General features: G+C 35.4%; 5 protein-coding genes across 19 annotated transcripts in view; 4 read left to right on the top strand and 1 right to left on the bottom strand.

The window, feature by feature from the left end:
• LOC108951017 (protein myomaker-like) overlaps positions 1–2238 on the top strand; it is a 75815-nt gene extending 73577 nt beyond the window's left edge. Inside the window, exons 2-5 of the mRNA XM_018817418.2 lie at positions 803–948; positions 1315–1435; positions 1845–1966; positions 2103–2238. Coding sequence (XP_018672963.1) covers positions 803–948; positions 1315–1435; positions 1845–1966; positions 2103–2238 — 525 coding nt within the window. The remainder of the gene's footprint in view (positions 1–802; positions 949–1314; positions 1436–1844; positions 1967–2102) is intronic.
• On the bottom strand, positions 1808–9292 carry LOC100179518. Of its 14 annotated transcripts, none has more exons than XM_026839787.1 (16): positions 8897–9292; positions 8516–8673; positions 8197–8315; positions 7887–8140; positions 7595–7826; positions 7410–7493; positions 6901–7332; positions 5971–6514; positions 5693–5914; positions 5357–5556; positions 3983–4854; positions 3590–3713; positions 3302–3526; positions 3033–3092; positions 2646–2823; positions 1808–2315 (listed from the first exon to the last, which is right to left on the bottom strand). In XM_026839787.1, exons 1-16 carry the CDS (start codon positions 9035–9037, stop codon positions 2243–2245), a joined length of 3918 nt encoding a protein of 1305 aa, XP_026695588.1. In that variant the 5' UTR covers positions 9038–9292; the 3' UTR covers positions 1808–2242. The 14 variants fall into 14 exon arrangements, with proteins under 14 accessions (XP_026695588.1, XP_026695591.1, XP_026695596.1 ...); XM_026839790.1 differs by having other exon boundaries at positions 3302–3713; positions 3983–4083; positions 4297–4854; XM_026839795.1 differs by having other exon boundaries at positions 3302–3713; positions 3983–4083; positions 4408–4854.
• Positions 9293–10611: 1319 nt separating this feature from the next.
• On the top strand, positions 10612–15137 carry ptp (tyrosine phosphatase). Its single transcript, NM_001032438.1, is given in 1 exon segment — positions 10612–15137. A coding segment is annotated over 1 exon segment (2964 nt). The 5' UTR covers positions 10612–10673; the 3' UTR covers positions 13638–15137.
• LOC104265369 (serine incorporator 1-like) lies at positions 15135–20975 on the top strand. 2 transcript variants are annotated; one of them, XM_009859226.3, is made up of 12 exons: positions 15135–15225; positions 15288–15452; positions 15609–15700; positions 16385–16480; positions 16821–16950; positions 17507–17674; positions 17882–17975; positions 18394–18518; positions 18690–18823; positions 19387–19474; positions 19766–19902; positions 20471–20975. In XM_009859226.3, exons 1-12 carry the CDS (start codon positions 15190–15192, stop codon positions 20607–20609), a joined length of 1404 nt encoding a protein of 467 aa, XP_009857528.1. In that variant the 5' UTR covers positions 15135–15189; the 3' UTR covers positions 20610–20975. The 2 variants fall into 2 exon arrangements, with proteins under 2 accessions (XP_009857528.1, XP_009857527.1); XM_009859225.3 differs by having other exon boundaries at positions 19763–19902.
• Positions 20976–23446: 2471 nt separating this feature from the next.
• Positions 23447–24805, top strand: LOC100181827. The gene is made up of 5 exons (XM_002125213.4): positions 23447–23564; positions 23622–23719; positions 23820–23910; positions 24318–24432; positions 24685–24805. Exons 2-5 carry the CDS (start codon positions 23622–23624, stop codon positions 24756–24758), a joined length of 378 nt encoding a protein of 125 aa, XP_002125249.1. The 5' UTR covers positions 23447–23564; the 3' UTR covers positions 24759–24805.
• The last annotated feature ends 86 nt before the right edge of the window (positions 24806–24891 follow it).

Below are 24891 nucleotides of genomic sequence, written 5' to 3'. Positions count from 1 at the left end.
CTGTTTAAGGTTTGCTTTGGAATTGAAAAGTTAGGAAGAATAAGATGAAAAAGTAAGGAAAAAATATATAAACAAATATTAAAAAGAAGAGACAATCAACAGAATTGAATAAATAAAAAAAAATAAAAAAATATATATAAAAAATGAGCAAGACTGAGTGACATGCATATGTGTGTTATATAACAATAATGATGTGAGCTACAAAAATAGTAGCTTGATGGACAGAGTTCTATTAGGGCCGGCACAAGGATAATTAGGAAATTAAACAAACAAAACACAAGTGTGCCAACGGCTTGCCAAGTAATAGTACTCATGTCGGTGTGAACACTGAAATAATGTGCAACAAATTATGGTGATAGTGAATGTACATGCTGCAATAAAGTAAAAGTCGGACCATGCAAATGATACAAAAGTAAAAAATTGGGAGTTATGGTGTTTCACAGTGGTCAATTTAAAATAAATCAAAGTATAAAGTGCAACAATGTAAAAATAGTGCTGTGTGACATTGTAGTTATTTATAAAGGAAAACTTTAAAGCACAATATTATGTGGTTTGACATAGAAAAGAGAGCCAGAGGGTTTTGGGTTAAAGGGAAGCTATAAACATACTGTTTACGAATCCATTCTATACCTACTATACTATATCATAATATAATGAAGTGAGTATACTATTACTACGCGATCACAAATGACGAAACCTAGGCTACTTTGCTAGTTATATATCTCTTATTTGTTTTTAATAAAGCATTTTCCGCCGTGGTAAGGAGAGAGTTGTTAATTGGGGGGTTACGTTTAAACCGCAGTTTTTCCACCTCTGCACAACTCCATTGTTGTCTCTTCTGTTTTGCTTGATGGGAAAAAAGCTTTTGACATTCTTCTCCACGTATGGACTAGTGCTATCGATATACTCCACACTTACACAATTAACAAGATATACCGATGATCGAAAGTAAGTTGTTAGTTCTAGGGAAAAATATAACTTATTTTACTCCAGGGTGGCGGGACAACGACAGTCGTTATAAAACGGGGGTTCTGTTTCATACACCTCGTATACCTTCTTACTAATTAACCCGTTTATGTATTTTAAGGGTGATTTAGTATAAACTGTAGTAATCGATTGTTTTTATTTGCTGCTACCACTGTAGGTGGTCCACAGAGTTACGGTTATATAGTTCTAAAAATGTTCTTTTATTACGAAATTGGGCAAGAATAAGGGGAATGAAAATTTGCCCATATATCCCCACTACCATACAGAATTGTAGAAGCGAAACATTGTACTTTCGCTTAGCCCAATTTTGAAATAACCGCATTACAGGCACTCAGCTGTGGTATGTGGTGGCTTGCTTATTGGCGTGAGGATATTCCAGGAAAATGAAGGACCTGGTGTTTATGCTGGTCCACTAATAACTGGCGGCCTACTGCTTGCGATATCCTGGGTTTGTAGCAAATTTTTGGTTTCTACGTTTGAATGTTGAATGGCGATTTGTGTACATAAAGGAGACCACGTCACGTATTTTAACCCGGCCGGTGGCACAATAGTTAGCGCACCGGCATCTGGTTCAGAGGTTCAGACACGCAAAATCGTGAAGCGTTCCATATTTTTTAAAAAAAGGTTCCCGAAAATTAACGCCAATATTGCTCCCAGTAATTACTTGTGAGCTGTTTAAATTGTTAGCTATAAATACAGAAACAATCACCCTACAAAAAAACGATTTTACCTACCAAAAGGCGGGCATAAGGTGCTGTATGAAACAGATTACCCGTATTATAATGTCGTTTCCCCGCCACGCGAGTATAAGGCACGCAAGTTACATTCATTCGTTTATTATCGCGTTTCAAACACAGGGTCAAGAAATGTACCGATCCAAGGCTTTATATCCGGATAAAGAGAAATGGTTGAAGATAATTTTACCATCGTTTGCACTTGGAGCTGTTTCTCTACTTCTACTTTGTGTTTTTCAAAACAGGTAAAACGTTATACTTTTATTGATCGAACTATTGACGCTGTATGATTTTAACAACATCAATATGTTTAATGTAGAACTATACCAATGCTTATAAAACCTAGCATGTTGTAATTGCGGGATATTATTCTCTAAACAGTTGGAATTATGCTTTTGTTCATTCCATCCACCACTTATTAATGTCAGCTGCCATCACAATTATCCTTCGGCTCGTGGAAGACGGAGAGAAGCAAGATAAATGTTGTGGTTTATCCATTGCATGTTGTATATGTTGAAGTCTCATGGAACCAACTTTAAACATTTCCACTTCGAGGCTTCTTCTTCGGTCAAACCACATAATGATTGACTAATTCTGAAACGAACTGTTGGTTAAGGTTTATTTAACCTGTTTATATAGTTCACTTTATCATATAGTACTGTGGGAGTAAGTTCAATACTGTTAGCACATAATACATATTATTTTCTAATCATATTTTTTTTAAATAGTTCTCTTTTAGCAATACTTATACAACAAGAAGGGCCGTGGGGAATACGGTTATGTTGGTCTGTAACTATTTTTGTTTTCCGACAAAAGGGGTCGACAAAAAAAATAACACGGATCATCTTACTCCAACTTATTAAACTGAATTTTATGGCTCGTGTTCGAGCATGGCCTGTAAAGTGGGCCATCATATTCACTTACCGTAAGTTCTTAAACTTTGTGTGATGAGTACACCTGTTTAGAATGTCTATCAGATGTTCTGTTTGCAAAAAGACGTGACGTAAATCTATAGATTCCAAATTATGTGCTGAATCTATGAACCTGCCCAATGCAAGAGCTGAACCATGAGATGGTTTGGTGGCAAGGTTGGCGCTGATACCTAAACGTGCAGTTGAATATTTAGTTTAGGACTCCATAAAAGTCATAGACGTAAAACAATCACACAGACTTGATTCAATATTAATTCATTTCATGAAGCTTGTACTATAAAACTAAACTAATAAGCAAGGCTTCTTTTCTAACCCTAACTTTCAACCACAATTAAAAGCACATGAATGTTAAAAATAAGAAAACATCTAAACAAGCCACCTGAAAGGTTTAACGAAGTTAAGTTAGGAAACATTTCTTTTCCCACACAATCCGCCGATGCTGCAAAGGTATAGAATGTCAGATGCTTACCACATTGTTATAACAAATATATTGTATAGGATGGAGTAATTTAGTCAACAAAGCATGTTTACAGAATTATATACGGGTGCTGTTAATTGTTAAAAATACGATTGGGAAATGTGGGATATTACGTGCTAACGGCGTCCATCATACACCCCGCCCCCTCCATAGTACACGTCACTATATACCTTCACAATAATGAATGAAACAGTCGTTCGATTCGCAGCCTAGGTAATTCCCCTCCAACGATAGTTCCTTTAAGTTGGAATCGGCCAAGTGGTAGCGAAGTGCTGAGAATGCAACATTGCCGATTTGAACCCAATCCAACTTCAGTATCTCAACAGCCCCATTCACTCCAAGACCATGTGCTAACGAGCATGCAGATGTGTCGCCAACATAATTGTTACTTAGGTCTAGATATTCAAGTCGAGGTAAGACTTTGATTGTATTTGTTAATTCACCCATTGAATCTTTACATTGTACATTGTTATGACTGACGTCTAAATGCAGCAAACTGTTTGCTATTTCCGGCCGGCAGAGAGCGTGCGCAAGCTGTACAACACTTGATGGTGTAAGACAAGCTGAACTCACATTCAATTTCTGAAAGTTTAACATCATTGTTATTTCAATACGACAATTTTAACCTCATTGTCACTAGATTAAGGCTAGAGTCCCCACTATGGCAATCGAATGGTCCCTTATGGGTTGTTTAAATTGTTAGCCATTCACCACAACAACAATTAACCATAAAGTTACACACGTGGTAGCTTGTAAGCGAGCAGCACGAGGTGTATAAAACAGTACACCCATGTAATAACGGGTGTTGCTCTCCTCTGCTCCATCACATGAATAAATTATTGTTATATTACCTGAAGACAACGAAAATTAGAAAACTTTTTGCACATCCACCCGAATCTAGATTTCAACTCATTATTCGAAACATCAATATCTTGTATGAAGATGCAGCGTTCTAAATTGTTTGTAAGTTCAGTGCAATCATCTTTACTCAAACCAAACATTGCTAAGTTGAGTTTTCTTATTGGAACCACAGGGTCAGCACGGGATTGATCCCCATCAATCGCTGAATCAATGTTTTTATCTTGAAATAATGAAAGAAGGAGTTTCGTTGTTGCTATGGTTAATTCTAACTTATCGAGGTAGATCAAGCACTTAATGGCTTTACCAAGATTTGAGTAACTCGTTATTTGGCACCGATGATACTGCGAGGCTGCGTGGAGAGTAAAACGAAACATGTGCATTGCTGGAATTGAGTGACGGCTACTTCTGACGATACCTTCACATAACTGATCAACGTTGGCATCGGTGACGTTTCTTACTTCAGTTAAATGAACTTCTTCTACGAAGGGCAAGTTGCGTAGTATATGAGAAATTAAGAACATCTGTTGACCTTTTGCTCCGTGTAAATTTAGACAACGTATCCAAAACAAGTCAGAATCCAGCAAATACCTGACCATACCAGATCGTGAAAGTTTTGGGTTACATTGACTGGTTAGATATAAAAGAGATTGCTGAGTTCTGTAAGATAAAAATCGAACGTCGCTCAATTTAAGAACACGACCATCTATTCTATCAATTTGTTCATGTTTTTTATTGGCCGAAAAATCAGATTTAGAATCTTGTATTGTTGCGAGGAATTGTGTGGTAGCAGGTGTGGTCTGCAACTCGTGAAAACACTGAATACAAATATTCTTTGTGGCTTCTTGTAGAGATTCGTATTTACCTAAGGAGGAGTCACATTGAATATAAATGTAACATTACACATTCTGTAACTATTCTACTACCATCAGCAGATACAATGTAATATATAGTAGGGTGGGGGAAGATGGGACACCGTGGAAGTCGTATGGATACGGTTTTATAATTAATTGAATGTTCTTTGTTTACTACAAAGTGGGACGAAAAAACATAATGAGAAGTTGTCCCATCTTCCCCCAACCTACTGTACGCTTTTGTTCGTTATATTTTTATCTTATAACACATTAATAAGTGTGCCCGCTTGCAATTTAAAAATATATTACTTTTTGGTGTTTTTTATTGCCATTCCTAATGTATGGTTGACAATTTGAATAAACCGTGATAAACCAGCACGACGTCTTGTCCATATTAAGACACAAATTAACGCCGGTACTTAAAGCGACGAACCTCGAGTCTTTAACATAGCAATCTTGTACTATGAAGACGCGCTACCCAGGCTGCAACACATGAAGATAAATTAATCCAACCTGAGTTTTCTAACGATGTTTTCAAAGTCTCAAGTAATGAAGATAAATAATTGACAATGATTTCACCAACATCAGAGTTCAAATAACAACAGAAAATAAGGAAATGACGTAACCGCATGACGCTGGACAGGCATGAGATGTGAGATGTTAACATTTTCATGCAGAGCCCTGTGTCATCTTTACACATATCAACCAAACACCTATATAGACAAATAGGTAAGAGTTACACGAGGCGCGTGAAACAGAACAGTTATGTTATAACGACTGTCTTTATTGTCCCGCAGTATGAGTATAAATAAGCTACATAACCAGACAATAACATGGTCAATTGATTACCTTGCTGCGACGTAGTTTTCGTATAACACGTGCGAAAATTTGATCCCTTTAATCTGGGTGCCTGTCTGGTGTTTAAGAAAGACAGGACCTTCAAGTAGCGAACTCCAATCGCGTTCTTGTAGGGACTTAACCTGGAATAGGTTACAGCTATCTCCAACCAACGTTCGATCAAGTACTTTGCGAAAGAATTCCCGACGAAATGTGTCCATTGAAATTTCGTGGCTAAATCGAAGATGTATGTATCAGAGGAAAGGAACATGACAAAGATTTAAACAAACCTTTTAAAGATATAATGTATGACATCACTTAATTTTTCTGGAAGCGTCGGTTTCGCTTCCTTTTGTTTCGTTCTCCAGTAATGTGCCAGCATGTAGAGCAATGTCGGTGACACCATAACGTCCGCGTACACATCACGCTGGAATATTCTGAGGCAGTTTAAAAATTGCTGCGAACATACCTCTGGGTTTGCTACTTCGTTGTCTTCTTGGAAGTAATTTCTCACACGAGCTATGACGTCACTATTTAATGACGTCACCATTGCGTAACGTTGCCATTGATACTTTGACTTGTTAATGATGTGATAAACATTTTGGTTTAAATCACTTTTGATGAGGTTACAAGAACACAAAGCTGTTGTCATAATTACAGACATATAGCGCCATCGTTCTCCAATGATGACGTCACATATCTCCGACATTGCGTCAGTGGTGACATCATGAAGCCTTTCTGCGCCATCGAGCAGCAACAATGTACCAGCTCCGTTGGTTTCAATGAAATGTTGCTCCAAATCATCATAACAATAAGCTGAATGCTGAAATGTTTCTGAATCCGAAAAAAAGTTAGATCAATGGGTGAATTTTATTTGTTTCTGCGTTACTGGTCAAAAACAGACGCTAAACGCAGGTGTTCTGTTTTTCGCACCCAGTGTCCGTGTACAAGTTACCACGTATGTAACTTTGTGGATAATCATTATTTTTGAATCTACGATTGACAATATATACAATCCATACAAACTGGGTTGGGGCAATTGCTGTTAAATACGTCTTGCTCAAAAAGACGGCCACATACACTGGGTAATAGCAGCGACAAGCTTTGAAACTGTAAGGTCTAGGTTAATGGTAGGCCCGCTAATCACTGTAGGACATGGCACCATACAATGCTGAAACATAAATGTCAAAAGATAACTACGTCCAATAAGTTGCACTTACCGCATTGATCCACCACACATTCACTTAGAGACGTATATGGTTCATCAACACAAACTGTGGATAAATCGACATAGCACACAAGTTGAAAATCCTTTAGTTGGGTAGAATTAATTGTAGCCCAATCATGTGCTATCTTCCTCATCATAGTTGTTTTCCCGGAGGACCATTCGCCTTCGACCAAAACCCTAAGAGGTTTCTCTTCATTCAACATATTCCTCCAACTTTCCAAAGTGTTAATCTCCGGATGGTAAAATGGGACATCGCGAATTATTGTCGTATTTTGCGATCTTCCTATTTTACCGACGTTGATTCGTACATCATCCATTTTTACCCGTATATTGTGATGCGACGCCATAGGCATTACTTCACTATTACGAGATATGTAGAACTCACGAAATAATGCTTGAAGTGATTGAACATTTTCATTTTCCTCTAAAACGATAGCAAGATATTTGTAAAAATGGAAAAATCTTTGTCAGCAAGGTTGTGTTACGTTGCAATTAACATACCTCGACCGGCACCAATGAACACGCTGTCATCGATTTCCACTGGGCATATTTTGGATATTCCACATTTAAGCAGTTGATGCTCACCTAAAAATTTAGATATATGTATATCTTTAATTCACCAAATGCTGCGTTTATACCGCAGTAAAAAAAACAATAAATTCCATCACGATAAAATGTTAACTTACTTCGGCCATGCACTGCTTCCTGTTTGCATGGTAACTGCCCGTTATGTTTGACCAAACAAGAATTTAGAGTTTCCGCAATACCTAATTCAGTTTCAGATATTACGCGTGACGTTTCTTGCTTTTCATCCAACATTTTCAACTGTTTTGAATTGTTCAAATTTGCCAAATTATATTTTCTCCGTTGACCAAACTTCCCGATAAACTCGGAAAAGGTTTCCACGTTCAAGCATCCCTATCACATAAATGTATTTATATACTACGATGTTCATTAAAGTTAACCCTTAATGCCCACCTCGGTAAGTTTAAGTATCCTACTTTGCTTTTGATTTAGATAAATCAAATCTCGTTCTGAGAGTTCCAAAGTATGCCACCTCATGGTTTCTGTCAGTTTGGTAAAAACACATATGACGTCATCAGAAACGAATACGTCATCTTTCCAACGTCTCGCGGACAATTTATAGCATTCGAGTTTATCTAAAATCGACGTAATATAGCACCATTTAGATTGGAAAATTTCTTCTGTTATGTCATAATCATGAACAATGCCTGAAAACAAGAGTTATTGTTTTTTTCTAAAAATTTGGGAAATTTAGAAACCAAACTCTTTATTTGTTCTTTGAATCTCACAACTCTGATGACGTCATACAATGGACTGGTCTGATGATCACGTGGTTCGACATTCCACCAATCCCACGACGGAGAACGCAATTTACATAAAAATCTAAAATTTAAATGTGCAGACATGACATGCACACAATAAAAGTTTGCAACTTAACGTTCAAAAAAGTGGAAACAACAGTAAAACGACAGTGGTTAAAACGCATCATCATGGATATAAATTTTGGTAAGGATCATCAGTTAAAATTAGTCACTGAGCATCAGTAAAAAATTCATAATATTCTTTTTAGTAGGCTAAATTACCGGATTAAAACGAAGATGAGTTGGATTTCTAAATCAGCGACATTTATTTCATTTCCATCTTCCGGGAATAAAATATCAAACATCTCATTGTTTATTACCTTAGTGGATTCCGTGTTATCCCGAAGTTTAATGAACAGTTGTTTGTTTTCTTGCAGTATCTGTTATAAATACACGTATTACTTTGATCCGTTCAGTATTAAAAGTATTTGGTAAGAAATATATACTGAAGAATTCACCCGACACAGCAGAGCAGGCGGTTTTAAGCCTCTGCTATACCATCATGGGCGTTTAGTGAAATAAGTTGCATTCATTCTTTCACGGTAAGTGCAGTTTCTCTAGTAGGTGCCGTGGTGAGCGTTATACCACAAAAACACAGCTTACTTTATTGAGATCTGATTCACAGCAGTTACCGCTTCTCGGTAAATTTTCCAATAGAAACCACCGAAGCGTATCCGTTGCGTCGTTTAATAACAACGCTGCTAGCCTGCCTGCCCATTCTAATTTTTTATCCGTCTTGTGCATCTTACTATATGCTCTAATTATCCTTTAATCAAAGCTTTAAATCTTTTCACTCGCCACTCACAGTGACAGTAATTGACCTGATAAGCAATCTGATACTGGTAGCTACTGTATTATCCAAGCGTACTCACATTGTTACACGAGATCAAGCGTTACCATAGACGCCGAGTGAAAAGCAAACAACCTATTCCTATGAGCGAGTAGGGAGAAAAGAAAAAATAAGTAGTGTTATAGTCCGGCGCCGTGACATAGTGGTTAGCGCGCCTGCCTGTAACCAAAGAATTCAGTATTCTATGCTGTAACCCAGAGGTAATGGGTTCACTCGACGCTGCTACCAGTGTGGGCATATGTGTTCTCGGGCAAGACACTTAACGGCAACTGCTCCAACCCAGTGGTCACTAATGGGTTGTCCAAATTATCAGATACATAAAAAAAATCACCCACAAAGTAACAAACATGATAGCTCGTAAGCTGGCACGGGTGTTAAACCCACGTGATATATATTGTCGTTTTTCGGACACGCGAAGATAAAGTAAGTTATATTCATTCATGGTCTTATAACGGGGTGAATTAAGGCTATCTAACCGTGTGGGTCTCTCGGTGTCTTCGTTATAGCATTCAATTATATACGACAACAACATTGAACGAAAACTTTAATTTGGTATTTTATCCGGTGACATGGCAAAGTGGTAAGCACGCCTACCTATAACCCACAAGTAATGGGTTCAAGGCTCGTCGGCGCTATCATTGTGGCCGTATAAGTGTCCTAGGCATGGCGGCGGTCGCCATGGTCCTGGGGCAAGATAGTTTACGGTAATTGCTACAACCCAGGGGTCACTAATGGTTTGTCCAAATCATCGCCCATACATAAAAAATAGTAACCACCTACTAAGTAACATTTATGGTAACTCGTACGCTTGCACGAAGGGTAGAAATACCCGTGTTACGACTGTCGTTTTCCGGCCACGCGAATATGAAGTATGTGTATTCATTCATTACGTATAAGTAGCCTATACAAAACCAACACAGCCAAGATGCCAACAAACCATGGTTTTAAAACTTAGCTTCAGTAATATTTCCAATACCCAAAAGAAACGTCGTTATTTCCGGTTTATATTTTTAAGGTGCACAAAACTTCTTTTCCGACAGAAAATAAAGTATTAAGGGGAGTATTTCTCACAATAAATGTCAAACACTAGCGGCGGTGTATACTAATTTCCTTGTCTTGTGATTTTGCAATATCTGCATCAAGGAGCAAATTTAAGAAGACAATAAGTGTGTGTCTTTATAAAGTATACTAGTGTAAAGTAGAAAGATTTGTATATAAGATTAAGGTGCGGTGTAACTGGGTGCGTTTGTTTGTACTTTATATTACGTTAAGTGGAATTTATTCTTGTTTCAATAACTTGTTCTTTATTATTGTCTTTGAAGAGTTAAATAAAACCTTTTGTTATATATCCCATCACAGCACTTTACATGTTAATTAACCCATATGTTTGTTATGTTAGTTATTATTGAATAAATACATTTGTGAGAATAAATACATTTTGTTTCCAATAGATGAGTTATTAAAGTGACTAAATTAAGACTGCATATATTCAAATGTTTCGGATAAAAGTTTCCGACTCGTAGTTGGAGAATGAGTGCTGTAAAAGAAGTAAGCCCTGCAGTTTCTCGTAACCTTTTAACGGGATCTGGTACTTACAATGTGCGTGAACCTGCAAAAGAAAAGAAACAATCCAACGTAAACATCTCGGTTGTTTTGTTGGATCACACAGAAGTAGTGTTTAAAGTAAACAAGCGCGATCGGGGTCAAGTCTTACTAGACCTTGTGTTCCAACATTTACGAGTAACTGAAATTAAATTCTTCGGCCTTCAGTTTCCCAACGATGTCCCTGATACAATGAGATGGTTGGATCCAACCAAATCCATTCGCAAACAGTTTAAGCGAGGTTATCCATACATTCTGTTCTTCCGTGTCAAATTTTACGCAACTGACCTATCAACCATGAAAGATGAGTTTACCCGCTACCAGTTATTCATGCAAATCAAGTTAGACTTGCTTGAGAGACGACTTAAGTGTTCTTTGTCAGAAGCTGCTTCTATTGCAGCGCTGGCAGTTCAATCGGAACTTGGAGATTTTAACAGTGCTGAACATAAAAAAAATTATGTTGCTGAATTCCGTTTTATTCCGAACCAAACAGAGGAATTTGAAGCACAAGTAATTCACTTGCATAAAATGCACAGGGGACTTTCCCCATCTCAAGCAGAATATTATTTTATTAAGAAGTCACAAAAACTTGAAATGTACGGGATAGAAATGCATCGTGCTAAAGATAATGATGAAGAAGATTTGGATGTTGGCGTGACTTCAACAGGGATGCTGCTTTATCAAAATGGCTTCAAAAAGAATGAGTTTCGATGGTCATCTATAGTAAAGATTTCTTTCAAGAGAAAGCAGTTTTATGTCCAACTGCGATCTGCAGCAAAAAAGGAAGTTAATGCGATTGAACCAATTCACAGCTTTCATATGGAAAACTACAGGGCTTGTAAACGATTGTGGAAAAGTTGTGTTGATTTTCACTCCTTCTATCGCTTGGATCGATGTATGAGTCGTTCATGCGGTCATCAACATGTTGCTAATGATGGATTACCTGAACAAGAGGATGAAATGGCAAGACAGGAGAAACATCTCTTCAGCTATCTTACTTTAGGTGGGCGAGGTAAAGGCAGGGAAAATGATGAGTCAACTGATGACTTGACACAACGTCAGCGATATTTAAGAACCAGAGCTGCCTCAACTAAATCCAAAGATAACATGTCACTTGCCTGCAATGGTGAGAGTAGGAATGAAGATAAAGCTCCGCGTAGATTAAGTGCTCCACCCTCAGTTTATTATGGTGTTGGTGAATCAGGGATGACAGATGAACAAATGATGGTGATGCTCCATCAGCAACAAGCCAGCATGCAGTCTGCTCATTCACAACCAAAATTGTTTGTTAATGCTAATTATGAATCAAATAATAACAGTGAAATTCCACCTCCCGTCAAAATTCCAATACAGTATCACACTGGAGATCCAGCACTAACTGCATCTTATAGAACGATTCACATTAGACCTGAAACAGCTGGGGAGGCCGATGAAACAGCTGCAAGTGAGTTGTCTGTGCTTACCACAGGTAGTGAAACCAGCAGTGTCCTCACTTCTCTCACAGAAAAGTCGTACATGCTTCCCAACCCTGTTCCCTTCCCTCACCAGTCAAGTGGTCAGATGAATGGAGTTCCTGATGATTTGGTTATTATTCGAATCAAACCAGATTTAGAAGGTCGTTATGGTTTTAATGTTAAGGGAGGAGCTGATCAAAATATGCCAATTTTAGTATCTAAAGTTGCTGCTGGGTCACCTGCTGCCATGTGCACTCCTGCTTTAAATGAGGGGGATGAAGTTCTACAAATAAACGGACGTGATATTTCCTCTCACTCCCATGAACAAGTTGTTCGGTTTATCCGTTCAACAAGGGAGCATCACACTGGACACTTGGTGCTGATTGTGAGACCACAAAATCAAGCAGATGAAGATGAGGTTGAAGTATCTACTGATGATGTAGGGGAAGTTGTTGGTGCAGATGATGATGAAGGTGCTCTTCTTGAGCGATCCATGCAATGGTTGGAAGATATGTTGGACAGCGGTCAAATACTCGATATGTTTGATGCACTGTATAGAAAAAAGCCTGGTGCTACTATGAATGATGCAAGACTTCCTCAGAATGTAACAAAAAATCGATATCGGGATATTTCTCCTTATGACAGCACTCGTGTTATATTGAATGGTATTGTGGATACAGATTACATCAATGCTAATTATGTCAACATGTTTATTCCAGGGAATAACTGGACAAACCGGTACATTGCTTGCCAAGGCCCACTACCAAACACAAGTTTTGATTTTTGGGAGATGGTATGGGAACAGAAGTCGACACTTATAGTTATGTTAACCACAGTAGTTGAAAGAGGGCGCCCGAAATGTCATCAGTATTGGCCTGATGGTGGAACAAGTGTTCAGTTTGGTCCCTTCATTATTGAATCAGTAACAGAAGAAGTTACACCTTCCTTTGCGTTCAGGGATTTTAAACTGTACAAATGTAATGAAGATGGTGAAGTGAATGGTAATGATCTGACCAAGGGAAGAGATATTAGACAAATGCAGTATATTGCTTGGCCGGACCATGGCGTGCCTGATGATTCCAGTGATTTTCTTGACTTTGTGCTTCGTGTTCGTCAGAATCGAGTTGGTATGGCCATTCCTAGTACTGTTCACTGCAGTGCTGGTATTGGAAGGACTGGTGTATTAATTACTATGGAAACTGCCATGTGTTTAATTGAGGCAAACCAGCCTGTATATCCGATTGAAATTGCTCGAGCAATGCGTGATCAGCGTGCTATGATGATACAAACACCAAGCCAGTTTAAGTTCGTATGTGATGCAATACTGCGAGTATATAAGGAGGGGTTAGCCCGCCCGATATATTATGATGATTATGATGAAGCAGATAGCAGTGCTGATGAAACAAACATTATTATCAAAAAGTCCTTGCAAACTTGACACAAAAAAGAGAATGGTGTCTCTAAATAACACTTACTTTCTATCAATCTACAATTTTTAAAGTTGAGTAAATATATTTTAGCAGCACTCAACACAATGTGATATGTAATGTGTATACTGCCCAACAAATTCTATCTGCACTTGCAGCCACATTCACATATTTTTATACTTGTTTAAAGAAGTTGAATTCACAATGTTTACTTTGGAATTAATTTAAACAAATTACTAAGACTAAAAAGTATTAAATTTAGATTGGCTCGAATATTTAAATCTATTTAATGTAAATGTCTGCATAATTGTTTGTTATCTGCATGCAAATAATCAAAAATCTTTGATGTGTCGGTTCCCATGTGTTCACTATTCACAGTACCATGCTAGTTCCCATGCAGTGTGCACAACATGTTATTAAATGTTATAACACCAATCTTATAAGTATTAATGCCATTTTATCTGTTTTTATTTAGCTTCAATCTAACATATTGGATTATTTATAGCAGAAAAAATTGTTTGTTATTATTATCCATTATCAATAAATGGATGAACATCTTTTAAAGGCCTTGGGCAAATCAGTACAGCTAACCAAAAACCACCCAAATTCTTGTATATAACCTTGTCCTTTATTGTTGTTAAATTACATTTCATTTATTTTATTTTGTGTCCTGCATGATCGTCACTATGTGTTTTTCCCAGCTTTTAAGTAATTTATTGTGTTATAAAAAACCTGTTAATCGCATTAAATCTTAAACAAGTTGATATGTCAGTGTTTTAACCAAATGTCTTATTTTACGACACTACATAGTATACAGATGTTATATTAATTCTTATATTACTAACATATTGAATTTTCAAATTATGTATGTTGTTTTACAAGTATTTTAATTTATAGGAGGCTTTGCAATCTTTTAAATTTTGTTCAAAGTATAGCCGTGCTATAGATTATGCCTGCAAATACTTCCTCATTAAGTAATCCTAATTATGTTAACTTTATTTAATGCAACCGCCCACAGTTAAATGTTACATTAATTATTTTAGGTCATAATATATCATAATTTTGTGATCCCAAGCATGACTGTGCACATGGTTGTAGTATTAAGTCATATATTAGCATCTGTCACAACCAGTCTCATTGGTAAAATGGTGCACATACCGAGGTCACATACAATCTCAGAGTCATGTTGCTTATACTGCCCAACACACATGCCATCAAGTTTTCCAAATTTAGTTAAAAAATTCATGTTTGATTTGTTATTACATCAGTGCAATTTCGTATTTTAAACAATTGTATGAAATTGGAGCAATGTTAAATGCAATGTTATGATTGTTTTGATGAATTAAATTTAAATGGTAAACATTTGGTTTTAATAATTATTTTTTAAGTTGCTTTGTTACAGCTCATGTATATTTGTGTGCTTATTTTATTCGTGCTTTTGCAGTTAAACAGAATTTGTTTAAGTAATGTAAATAGTTACATGCTAACAAACTTGTGTTTGTGTTTTTAGATTAACATAAAACCTACTTGTCAATTTAAATCTGTGTTTACGTTTGTGAAGAAATGGGAGCAGTCCTTGGTACTTGTGGTGCAGCGCAGGTAATAGTTTCACTCAAATTTTTTAATTTTATCTTTATAATGTTTAATAAACTTGTTTACAGCTTGCATGCTGTTGTGGAAGTGCTGCATGCAGTTTGTGCTGCAAAGCTTGTCCTTCGTGTAAAAACTCCACTTCAACACGAATAGTCTATGCTATGTTTCTCTTCCTTGGTACAATTGTCGCTTCCCTCATGTTGATTCCTGGCTTGGAGGAAAAATTGAAAAAAGTAAAAAGATTGGTTTGTTTTAATTTATTCATCGATTGTACATAAAAAAGATTCTTTTGGTATGTTAATTTAAAAAAATCTATACAACTAATAAACATTTGTTTAAAACTCATTATCCAATGCTTATTTTCATTCTAATTTTTAAACATAATTTAGATTCCAACATTTTGCAAGAATGAGGAAAGTTTTAATCCAATAAAAGGATTTGTTGATTGTGGTTCGCTTGCTGGCTATCTGGCCGTGTACAGGTGATTTTGAAATTCATTTTCTCATAAAATGTGAAATTAATTAAATTTGACAACATAAAAATTCAAATTTTTAAATTTGTATAATATGTTTTGAAGAATATTCTTTATAACCTGTGGTCCGTCAAGCCATATACATGCACAGGTTGTGTATGTGATGTCATTTAACAGGAAGTATCTGTAACGTAGTGTTGTTTTACAACATTACTAATGGGTATGCTGGTCATACATTATTATTAAATTTTCGCAATAAACAGCCTTATAAATAACATTTCTAAATAAAACGGTTTTGCACAAACAATAAAACATGTTTTTTCGGTTATTTAAGTTAAAGGTCAAATAAAAAAAATGTATGTAAGAAAATAATCATTAAAAATTATGGTTCAGAAATAATAATTTACTAAATGTTGTTGCTATGGTGGAACCTTTAATTTATATCAATTGTTGATGCTTTGCTAATTAAGTTATGTATATATTTCTGAAGCAGTTGTTAGGGCATTTTTTTTTCATGTCGAAACCAAAAATCCAACCGCTGGAGTGGAAAATAGCGCCTTCAGATTACATTTGAGTATACTAATTTTGCAATTTTCTTGGTATAAAAAGCAAAATAGTGACAAAGCGTAATTGAAACTGTTTCAACACACACAGATTGACCATTCCTTTATAAACTAACTTATTTAATTCCAGAGTTTGCTTCAGTGTAGCAGCTTTTTTTGCTTTCTTCTGTATTCTAATGCTATATGTGAAGAGTAGTCGAGACCCAAGAGCAAAAGTACACAATGGGTGAGCTGTGTAACTATCTTCATATCTGTTTGTTTACATTCAGTTTGTTTGTCCTGTTGATTCATTGTACAAAGCAACAAACAACATTTTCCCATGTTTTGTCTGTTCTTGAACCCACTATAGGGTTTGACTGTTCAAAGCAAACACTAAATAAAAATATTTTAGTGTTCGACCGTTTGCTTTCTTAGAAGAGCCAAACCCTGTCCTACTTTTTAAACAATATGAAGCTTTGAAAATTAATGCAAATTCGTTCATTGGATGATTACCTATGGCACCATCACTTATACTTAAACACCTTTAACAATTACATCGTCATTTTAAAATAATTCTTTGTTTTTAGATTTTGGTTGTTTAAGTTTTTGGCCCTGATTGGAATTACAGTTGGTGCATTTTATATTCCACGTGGAGATTTTAGCGTGGCATTCTATTACATTGGAATGGCAGGAGCTTTCTGTTTCATTCTAATTCAAGTAAGGAATCCCTTTCTTTATTTGTCAAACTATAATACAGAATGTGCATCAACTATTGATTTGTTCTGCTTTTCAAATATTGATTTTAGAGCCACAGTTAACTAGCAACCTGCTTTATTTCAAAAATATCCTCTTTTATTCAATAGTAAATTTTTTGTTTAGTGACATTTTATAAAATTTTATAAAACAGTTTACTTTTCACTCATTTATTTTTGGTTGATTTTATGTTTTTGTGTGGATCTCGTGTGCTTTGTATGTGGATATGATTTAGTGAGTTTCTATATAAGACTTTATTCTTACAGGTTAGGCATACAGTTTATCTATATGTAGCAAGTAATTTGAACTAAATACAGTTAATGTCTGCATAGATATAAAGTTTTATAACTATAGTTCACTTGACACTTTGTAAACTGCATTTGATCATGAAACATCACTAATAATATATTATTCTCTATTTTTATGTTCATACTTTTTCTTTCATCTCGTATTTTTTAGAAACAAAAGAGTAATATCCCATGTTTCCGAAACTTAATTGCATTAATATTGAATATTTTAGTTGGTGTTATTGGTTGACTTTGCTCACTCTTGGAATGATTACATGTTGGAAAAACGTGAGGAGGCAGATTCTCCAAGATGTTGGACCATTCTTCTGTTGATCGCAACTTTCTTCAACTACGCGGTTTGCATCACAGCTACTGTGCTATTCTATGTTTACTATACTAATGTAAGTATATGTATTGTATTGTTTATTTCCGCATGCTCAGGGGTGATTTAACTGAAAATTTGCTCAACACATCTAAGGTACCACTGTGTTAGAGAAATTGTCTTTTAGTGTCTTGCGCAACACCTCATAAATGTGGTGTAATATATTAAAGGTTTTTGATAATTAATGTTTTGTTTATGGTATAAACATGACTTCTTACTTCTCCAGGGAGATTGTGCTTTGAACAAATTCTTCATCAGTTTCACTTTGATTCTGACTGTGGTTTGTTCAGTCGTCGCCGTGCTTCCTAAAATACAAGATGGTAAGACATAGATGTAGTTTTAATGACTTGTAAGAATGTTCCCCTAAATTGTTGCTACCCCATTTGGTCCGCCATTTGGTTTTGTTTGTTGTTTCTGTGGTTTTCAAAAACTTTTATTTGTATTGTAGTAAATAATATATAATTTAGACTCTCACTATTGCAACTTCTCTGGCAAAATTAATTTAAATCATCAGTTGTTTAAATTAATTTAGTGTGTACTAAAAATGGTTTTGAAAATTCAAGTTAAAGTTTTGCTATTAATTTGTGCCTTATATTTATTTAGTTCCTGCAAAACAGTTGAATAATGCTGTCTTACATTATAAACAATACGTAATATAGTTTTTTACTTATGTTATGCCTGTATTGGATGATTACATAATACATTATGCCTGTTAAAGAATAACCAACATATATTCAGCACAACCACGCAGTGGATTACTACAAGCGTCAGTCGTTTCTGCTTACTGCATCTATCTCACATGGTCTGCTATGAACAATGAACCCGACAAAACTTGCAATCCTGGCTTGCTAACAATCGCACAAGTAATATTTAACTTATTTTCCTAATCACTGTGTATTGTTTATGATAAAACAGTCTAGTAATACAAGTAGTTTACATGTATTGGTACATTTTCAATCTACTGCAATATAGTTGATCTGTCATGAATTTGCATGGTCAATATCTAATTTAATTGTTTTTATGATTCCTGATAGAAAATCAGCGGTGGGATTCCAATCAGTATAAATGGATCGGTTGCTACGACACCCACCCCTCCAACTGCACAGTGGTGGGACGCACAAAGCATTATCGGGTTGTTTGTTTTCTTTGTTTGTGTCTTGTACTCAAGGTGAGACATCACATTTTCAGCCCACAAACCACGAGTGGTGTGGTGTACATCCCAACCCTGGAATTTTAATATTACAAAAATATTACATTATTACAAAAATAAAAATATTACGTTTAATATTACATTATTCTGTAAATATTATAAACAAATAATGGTGAAATTTGTTTTGCATGTTAAATCATCACTACCTCCCCACAGTTAAAAAAGTTTCCACCCATAACCACATACTTTCAAACTACAAGTGTTCGCAGTTTGGTACAGTGAGGAAAAATAATCCATACAAAATCTATTTCAATATTTTATTCTAAAGAAAGAAAAATGTTTTTTGTATAAAAATTGACCTGCTTATAATTTTAATTAGGAATATTAGCAATGTGTTTAGCTTGTCTGAATATAAAGTAGCTGTTTCTATTTTAAAATTGTTGGCACAGTTTGTTATTTAAAGCTGTGTGGAAATACGTAGGAGTTGTTGCTGTATCTTGAAATAGTTGCCACTTCGTGTGGGTGTCTTGCTTATCATATTACCTCAATGTATTGCATCAAAATAATCTTTTGTATAACAGTATCAGATCATCAACCCAAGACAATGTTGGTCGTCTCACTTTACATGAAAATGTCATGCTTGATGATGATAACACAGATGACACCAAGGTTAATATACTACAATATTTACATGAATGTTAAACTTTAAATTTATATAAAATAAAGTTAATAATCATTTAGTCAATTCTTTACCAATAATCTTTTTTGTAACTCTCCTAATTAGTAAGCATAACTTGTTATTTCAATGGTTAACCTTTCATCAGATAAATAATTATAGACAAAAGTCTTTAAGGAGGTGTCCATGCTTGTTTACATATATGTGTATCAGTAGTTGAATACAAAAAGTATGTTGAAACAAAATCTATGCAGCTAATTACCTTTTTCCTTTTTTTGAAGCAGAATCTTGTGCAGAATGAAGAAGGTCATCAAGTTTATGATAACGAAGAGAATGGAGTTGCTTACTCTTATTCATTCTTTCACTTCATGTTCTTTCTTGCAGCTTTATATATTATGATGACATTGACCAACTGGTACAGGTAGGTACACACACACAGGTGTTAGGTATTTTGAATGTTTCATCTTGGTTGATATAAAACATTCATAACATAGAGGACATCATTAATTTATGTGGCAAAACCTGAATCACCAGTATGACAGTTTGGTGCGAAAGTATTAATAAAGTAATGATTAGGAGTGTTATAAAACCTTGAATCAATTTAATTGAACAGTAAAATTATTACATTATTTTGTTGCTTTTGATTTGTTAAAGCAGATGTTGCAAGGTCACTACGTTAGTTTCATTTTGTCCATCGAACTCATGTTTGTTTATAAAATGAAAGCTTCACATGAATCACATCTGTCGCGCTTCCCTTAAACTATCGTCACACTGTGGTTGAATAAAGTAATTTATATCTCAATATAGACTTTTGACTTTTCCGTTATGAAAACGTTATTTTTGTTCTTTTCATTAAGTGTATTGTCGAATGGCAGGAGAAAATTGTTATGCTGGAGAAGCTAAAACAGTTTTTATTACATTATACCTGATATAGCAGAAGTAACATAATAAATAATATTATATCAAGTATTTGTGTTTTTCATATACAGACCTGGAATGGATTTCAAGACAATGGAAAGTACATGGCCGGCTGTGTGGGTCAAAATATCTTCTTGTTGGATTTGTTTCGCTATCTACATGTGGACTTTGTGTGCTCCACTTATTCTAACCAACCGGTCATTTGAATAAACTACCAGCAAAACAAATGTGAATATCCACAAACTATATCTTGCACAATAAAAATCTACAAATATAAACAAACTACAAACTTTGTAAATATTCTTTTATGTTGTCGCTTTATTTTTGTTCTCTATAATATATCTGCTGTACCTTAATTGTTTCATGAAATATCTGTATTGTTTCTTTGTATGCTGTAACTGTAATGTAAGATAATTCCTGCCTTAACTAAAAGTAACAAGTCACATTAATTCAAATAATATTTGATAACTTAATAGATATATCAAATTTTTACCATGAATGTTTGTGTACGAGTGTCATTGTATCAAATCTCTTATGTACAAATGCTAATACAACTTAACTGTGTGTTGCAACGTAGTTCATGTTCTATCTTCGGTAGGTTTTGTTGTAAATGAAGATTGGTCCGCAGTACCGACAGTGAATAAAATATTTACTTCACTGGGGCGTGCGTTAGTTAACACAGTTCAATAGTAATTGCTTTCAAATTGTTCCTCACTCATGAGTTGTCCAAATTAGAAGTATAATTTTTAAGGAAAAAAGTAGCCAACATCAGGTACCAAGGAGACATTATGAACATTTTAATATGAAGAGGGGGTAAAAATTAACTAATATGAGAAAAGATATAAGTCAGAATAGTGTAGCTATGTTCAAGCGAAAAGTTAAAACATAAGTAAGGTTAATATATATATTACACTTTTTTATATATACCTAGTAGGGTGGGGGAAGATGGGACGCTTTGTCAGGCGAGACTCTTTTTTAATTTTCTTTTACGGACCCCCATTTAATGATAACCAGGAAGATAAGGTTACAGAATTATTTGACAGTATTATCACGACCTTATTAAACGCCCGTCAAAGCTGATTACTGTTTTTAAATATTAAAAAATATCTAAAACAGAAACAGTATGCTTTGAACAGGTAAAAAAAATGCGAAATAGTAAGGTGCCATTTTTTAATGCTCGCTAAATCATAGTAAAGGCAATGATTTTTTCAGTTTGCGTGTGCGAACGATTAAACTAGTTTCATAGCTTCATAAAACAACCTTGAATATTTCGTACAGTTTGATTTTGTCTCATAAAACTAGTTTTTTTGGGAAAAAAAAACACTGAGATATAAGCATAAAGAAAATAGGGGGGTCAATATGACTTTAATTTGAGATATAAACAACAAAAAAAATAAGCTGTCCCATCTCCCCCACCCTACTATACAAATTTTTAGTTTTCGTTATTATTGTACTGAAGAGTAAGATGGGACAGCTTTAGCATTTGATATCCAAATATTCTGATTGTGTTTTTGGCAATTATCAACGATTTTCAAGAACAATTAACAAGGTTAACAGTATATAATGTAAGTTTAAAATTCAACATAAAGCCCTTCCAGGTTTGTAAAATACATATATGTACATTTTTTTTAATCTTGACTTGTCGTTTTTTTTATGACGAAAGGCTATCTAGTTTCAACTACTATAGGTGACCGGCGCCGTGGCTCAGTAATAAACAATCCTTCCTCTAACCCAGAGGTGATGGGATCAAGTCTCGTCGCTGCTAAAATGCTGGTCGGATTTGAGGGATACAGTTAACGCCGCTTTCTGCAAACCAGTGGTCTTGTATTGTCCTATAAGCCATATAGAACATAAATCTTCCATAAATTCACATATGTGGTAACTCGGAAAAGGGCACGAGGTGTATGAAATAGAACAACCGTGTGTGAGGATGAAGTTACATTAATTTTTTCATAAACTCTTTATAACAAGGGTTAAGAAGATGCCTGTCATGTGTGGTTTCCGTTGCTTATTATGTTAATCTCAATCAATCGGATGTTGTGACATCCTTATATAAAAGTTTAGAACCTTATACATATGTTACAGATTGAACGTTTGTTCTTGTTGTTACCTATAGCCAAAATATAGTTCATTCCTGTATATATTTTTATTTAATCCCCAACAAAGCGATAGTATGTTAATAACAGTCTTTCGCCGTGGCAAAGTGGTTATAGCGCGCCTATAACTGTAACCCAGAGGTTATATTGCCTCAAGGCTCGTCGATGCTACCATTGTGGGTGTATGTATCCTTGGGCAAGACACTTAACGGCAATTACTCCAACCCAGTGGACACTAATGGGTTGTCCAAATTATTAGCCATATATTAAAAAAGGTAAAAATTCAAAACAATAATCACCCACTAAGGAACATACTTAGTAACTCGTAAGCTGGCACGAGGTGTATGAACAACCGTGTTATAACAACTGTCGTTTTCCGGCCACACGAGGTTAAGTAAGTTACATTCTTTCATTCCTTACCAGCGACAATCAAATCGGCACTGCAGGTTTGATGTCGATATTTTACAGGACAGTATACAAAACAATAAAACTTATTTTAGGTATACATTTTAAGCGAAACCTTTTAGATCCGCTACCCGCTTGAACTATTGAACTTGACGGTAAGTAAAACAACCTAACGGCTACATTTTTCCACCCTTTATAGTTAAATTTGTCAATGGTTGCAGTCTGAAGTTTTCAACGATTTGTTATTATAGGGTCGTTGGTTTACTGCAGTTTCGACTTGCTGAACTATCGTTAGTTCAAAACTTTTGTTAATTATAATGTATTTTACCCAGGTAATAACAAGGGTAAACATTGCATCTGACACATATTATGTAAGGTCATAAACTTTTGTATAAGGATATCACAACATCCGATTGATTGAGATTAACATAATAAGCAACGGAACTCGTATGCATGTCAGGCATCCGCAAAGATTATATGCAACAGTTTGAAATAATAAACATAACCGATCAATCTTTTTTAGAAGCCACCATCATCCTACATGTCGACTACGAGTATAAATAACGCACGAATCGTTACTTACATGCAAGCATTGGATGAAGAACAATCTCTGATATGAGCAATATAAATTCGATCTTTTGCGAGAATTACTTTTTAAGCAAAGGTAAGTTAAGATTCTTGTCTTGCGGTCACATGGTGTGTTATGGCGCTTTTTGTTTAGATGAATTGGAAACTGCTGTTGGTTGTGTGTTGCATCTTGGTTATCAACTCTAATGCCTGGAAGCGCCGAAGGTCTTCTCGTCGTCGTCGCGTGTGGAAGTTAGTATATACGTTGTATAGTTGCGGAAGTTATATTAGTCTTTATATGTTAACATCAACTATATATTCACTTTTAAACTTCAACTACTTCCATGCACAGGAAAGTAGGAAAGGTGGCGGGTCACGTGGTTCGCATTGCGAAGTATTTTGGAGACTCACGTCTTAAAAAGTTGTGTGAATTAAAAGATAAGGTAAGACGAATAAATTTAACTTATTTAGATTCTAACAGTAATAGCTGGGTAATGAATGTACTTGTAACACGAATGTTCCGTTTCATATACCTCCTGTCCGTTTACAAATTACCCACGTTATAGTGAAGTGACCACTGAGTTAAAGCAATTGTTGTTAAGTGGCTTGCACAAGAACACATACACTATGAATCGCAGCAGCGAGAGCCTAATAAGCGTAACCTCATTACTGTAGAAGCAGTCGAGCTAACAACTGTACCACAACCATCATGAGTTTGATGTTTATGTAAATTTGGTTTTATAATAACCTGGTGAATGTTTATGTTACACTATATATTCAATCTTGACTCCTATTTATCGTGTGCTGCATTTTGTGGTTTAAACAAAAATATAAAATTTGCTTCCCCCAGGACCAGGGTGCATACAATCGTGAGATGTTGAAGATAGAATCGGATCTAAAGGAAGAATACGGAGAAGACAATGCTCAAAAGATGCTTGATGAAATGGATGAGCTTATATCGGAAAGTAAGACAGTGTTAATGGGCCTCATGTTCTGTTATGATCGAATAAGTCGTGAATACAGACGGCTAGGGTGTTTTTGTGAAATAATTGTTAAAAAATAATATCGGCGTCTTCAAATGAAATGTATAACTAGGTACCTTGGCAATTAAAACAATAGCATGTTTGTGTTCGAGTGAGACTATATTGTCCATAAAACAGCATAGTTGCGCCATTTTTGTCTCTTTATAAGACAAATAAGTGTAAATGTTTAAACAGAAACGTTGAATCCTGATCAAGAACTCATTCAACATCATGATGAGGAAGAAGAGCCGATTGATGGAGAAATCTAAACAAATCAACCGTTATATAACCTATTAGCCGTGTTGTTTAAACAATAAACAGATGTATGCAGAAGAAAATAATGGAGTGTTTGATAGATAAAGTATAAGTACAAAGGTGGGGTAATATGGGACTTGTTTTTAT

The sequence above is a fragment of the Ciona intestinalis genome, chromosome 2 (genome assembly GCF_000224145.3).
Source record: "Ciona intestinalis chromosome 2, KH, whole genome shotgun sequence".
NCBI lineage: Eukaryota > Metazoa > Chordata > Ascidiacea > Phlebobranchia > Cionidae > Ciona > Ciona intestinalis.
This window is presented reverse-complemented; position numbering and strand designations above follow the sequence as displayed.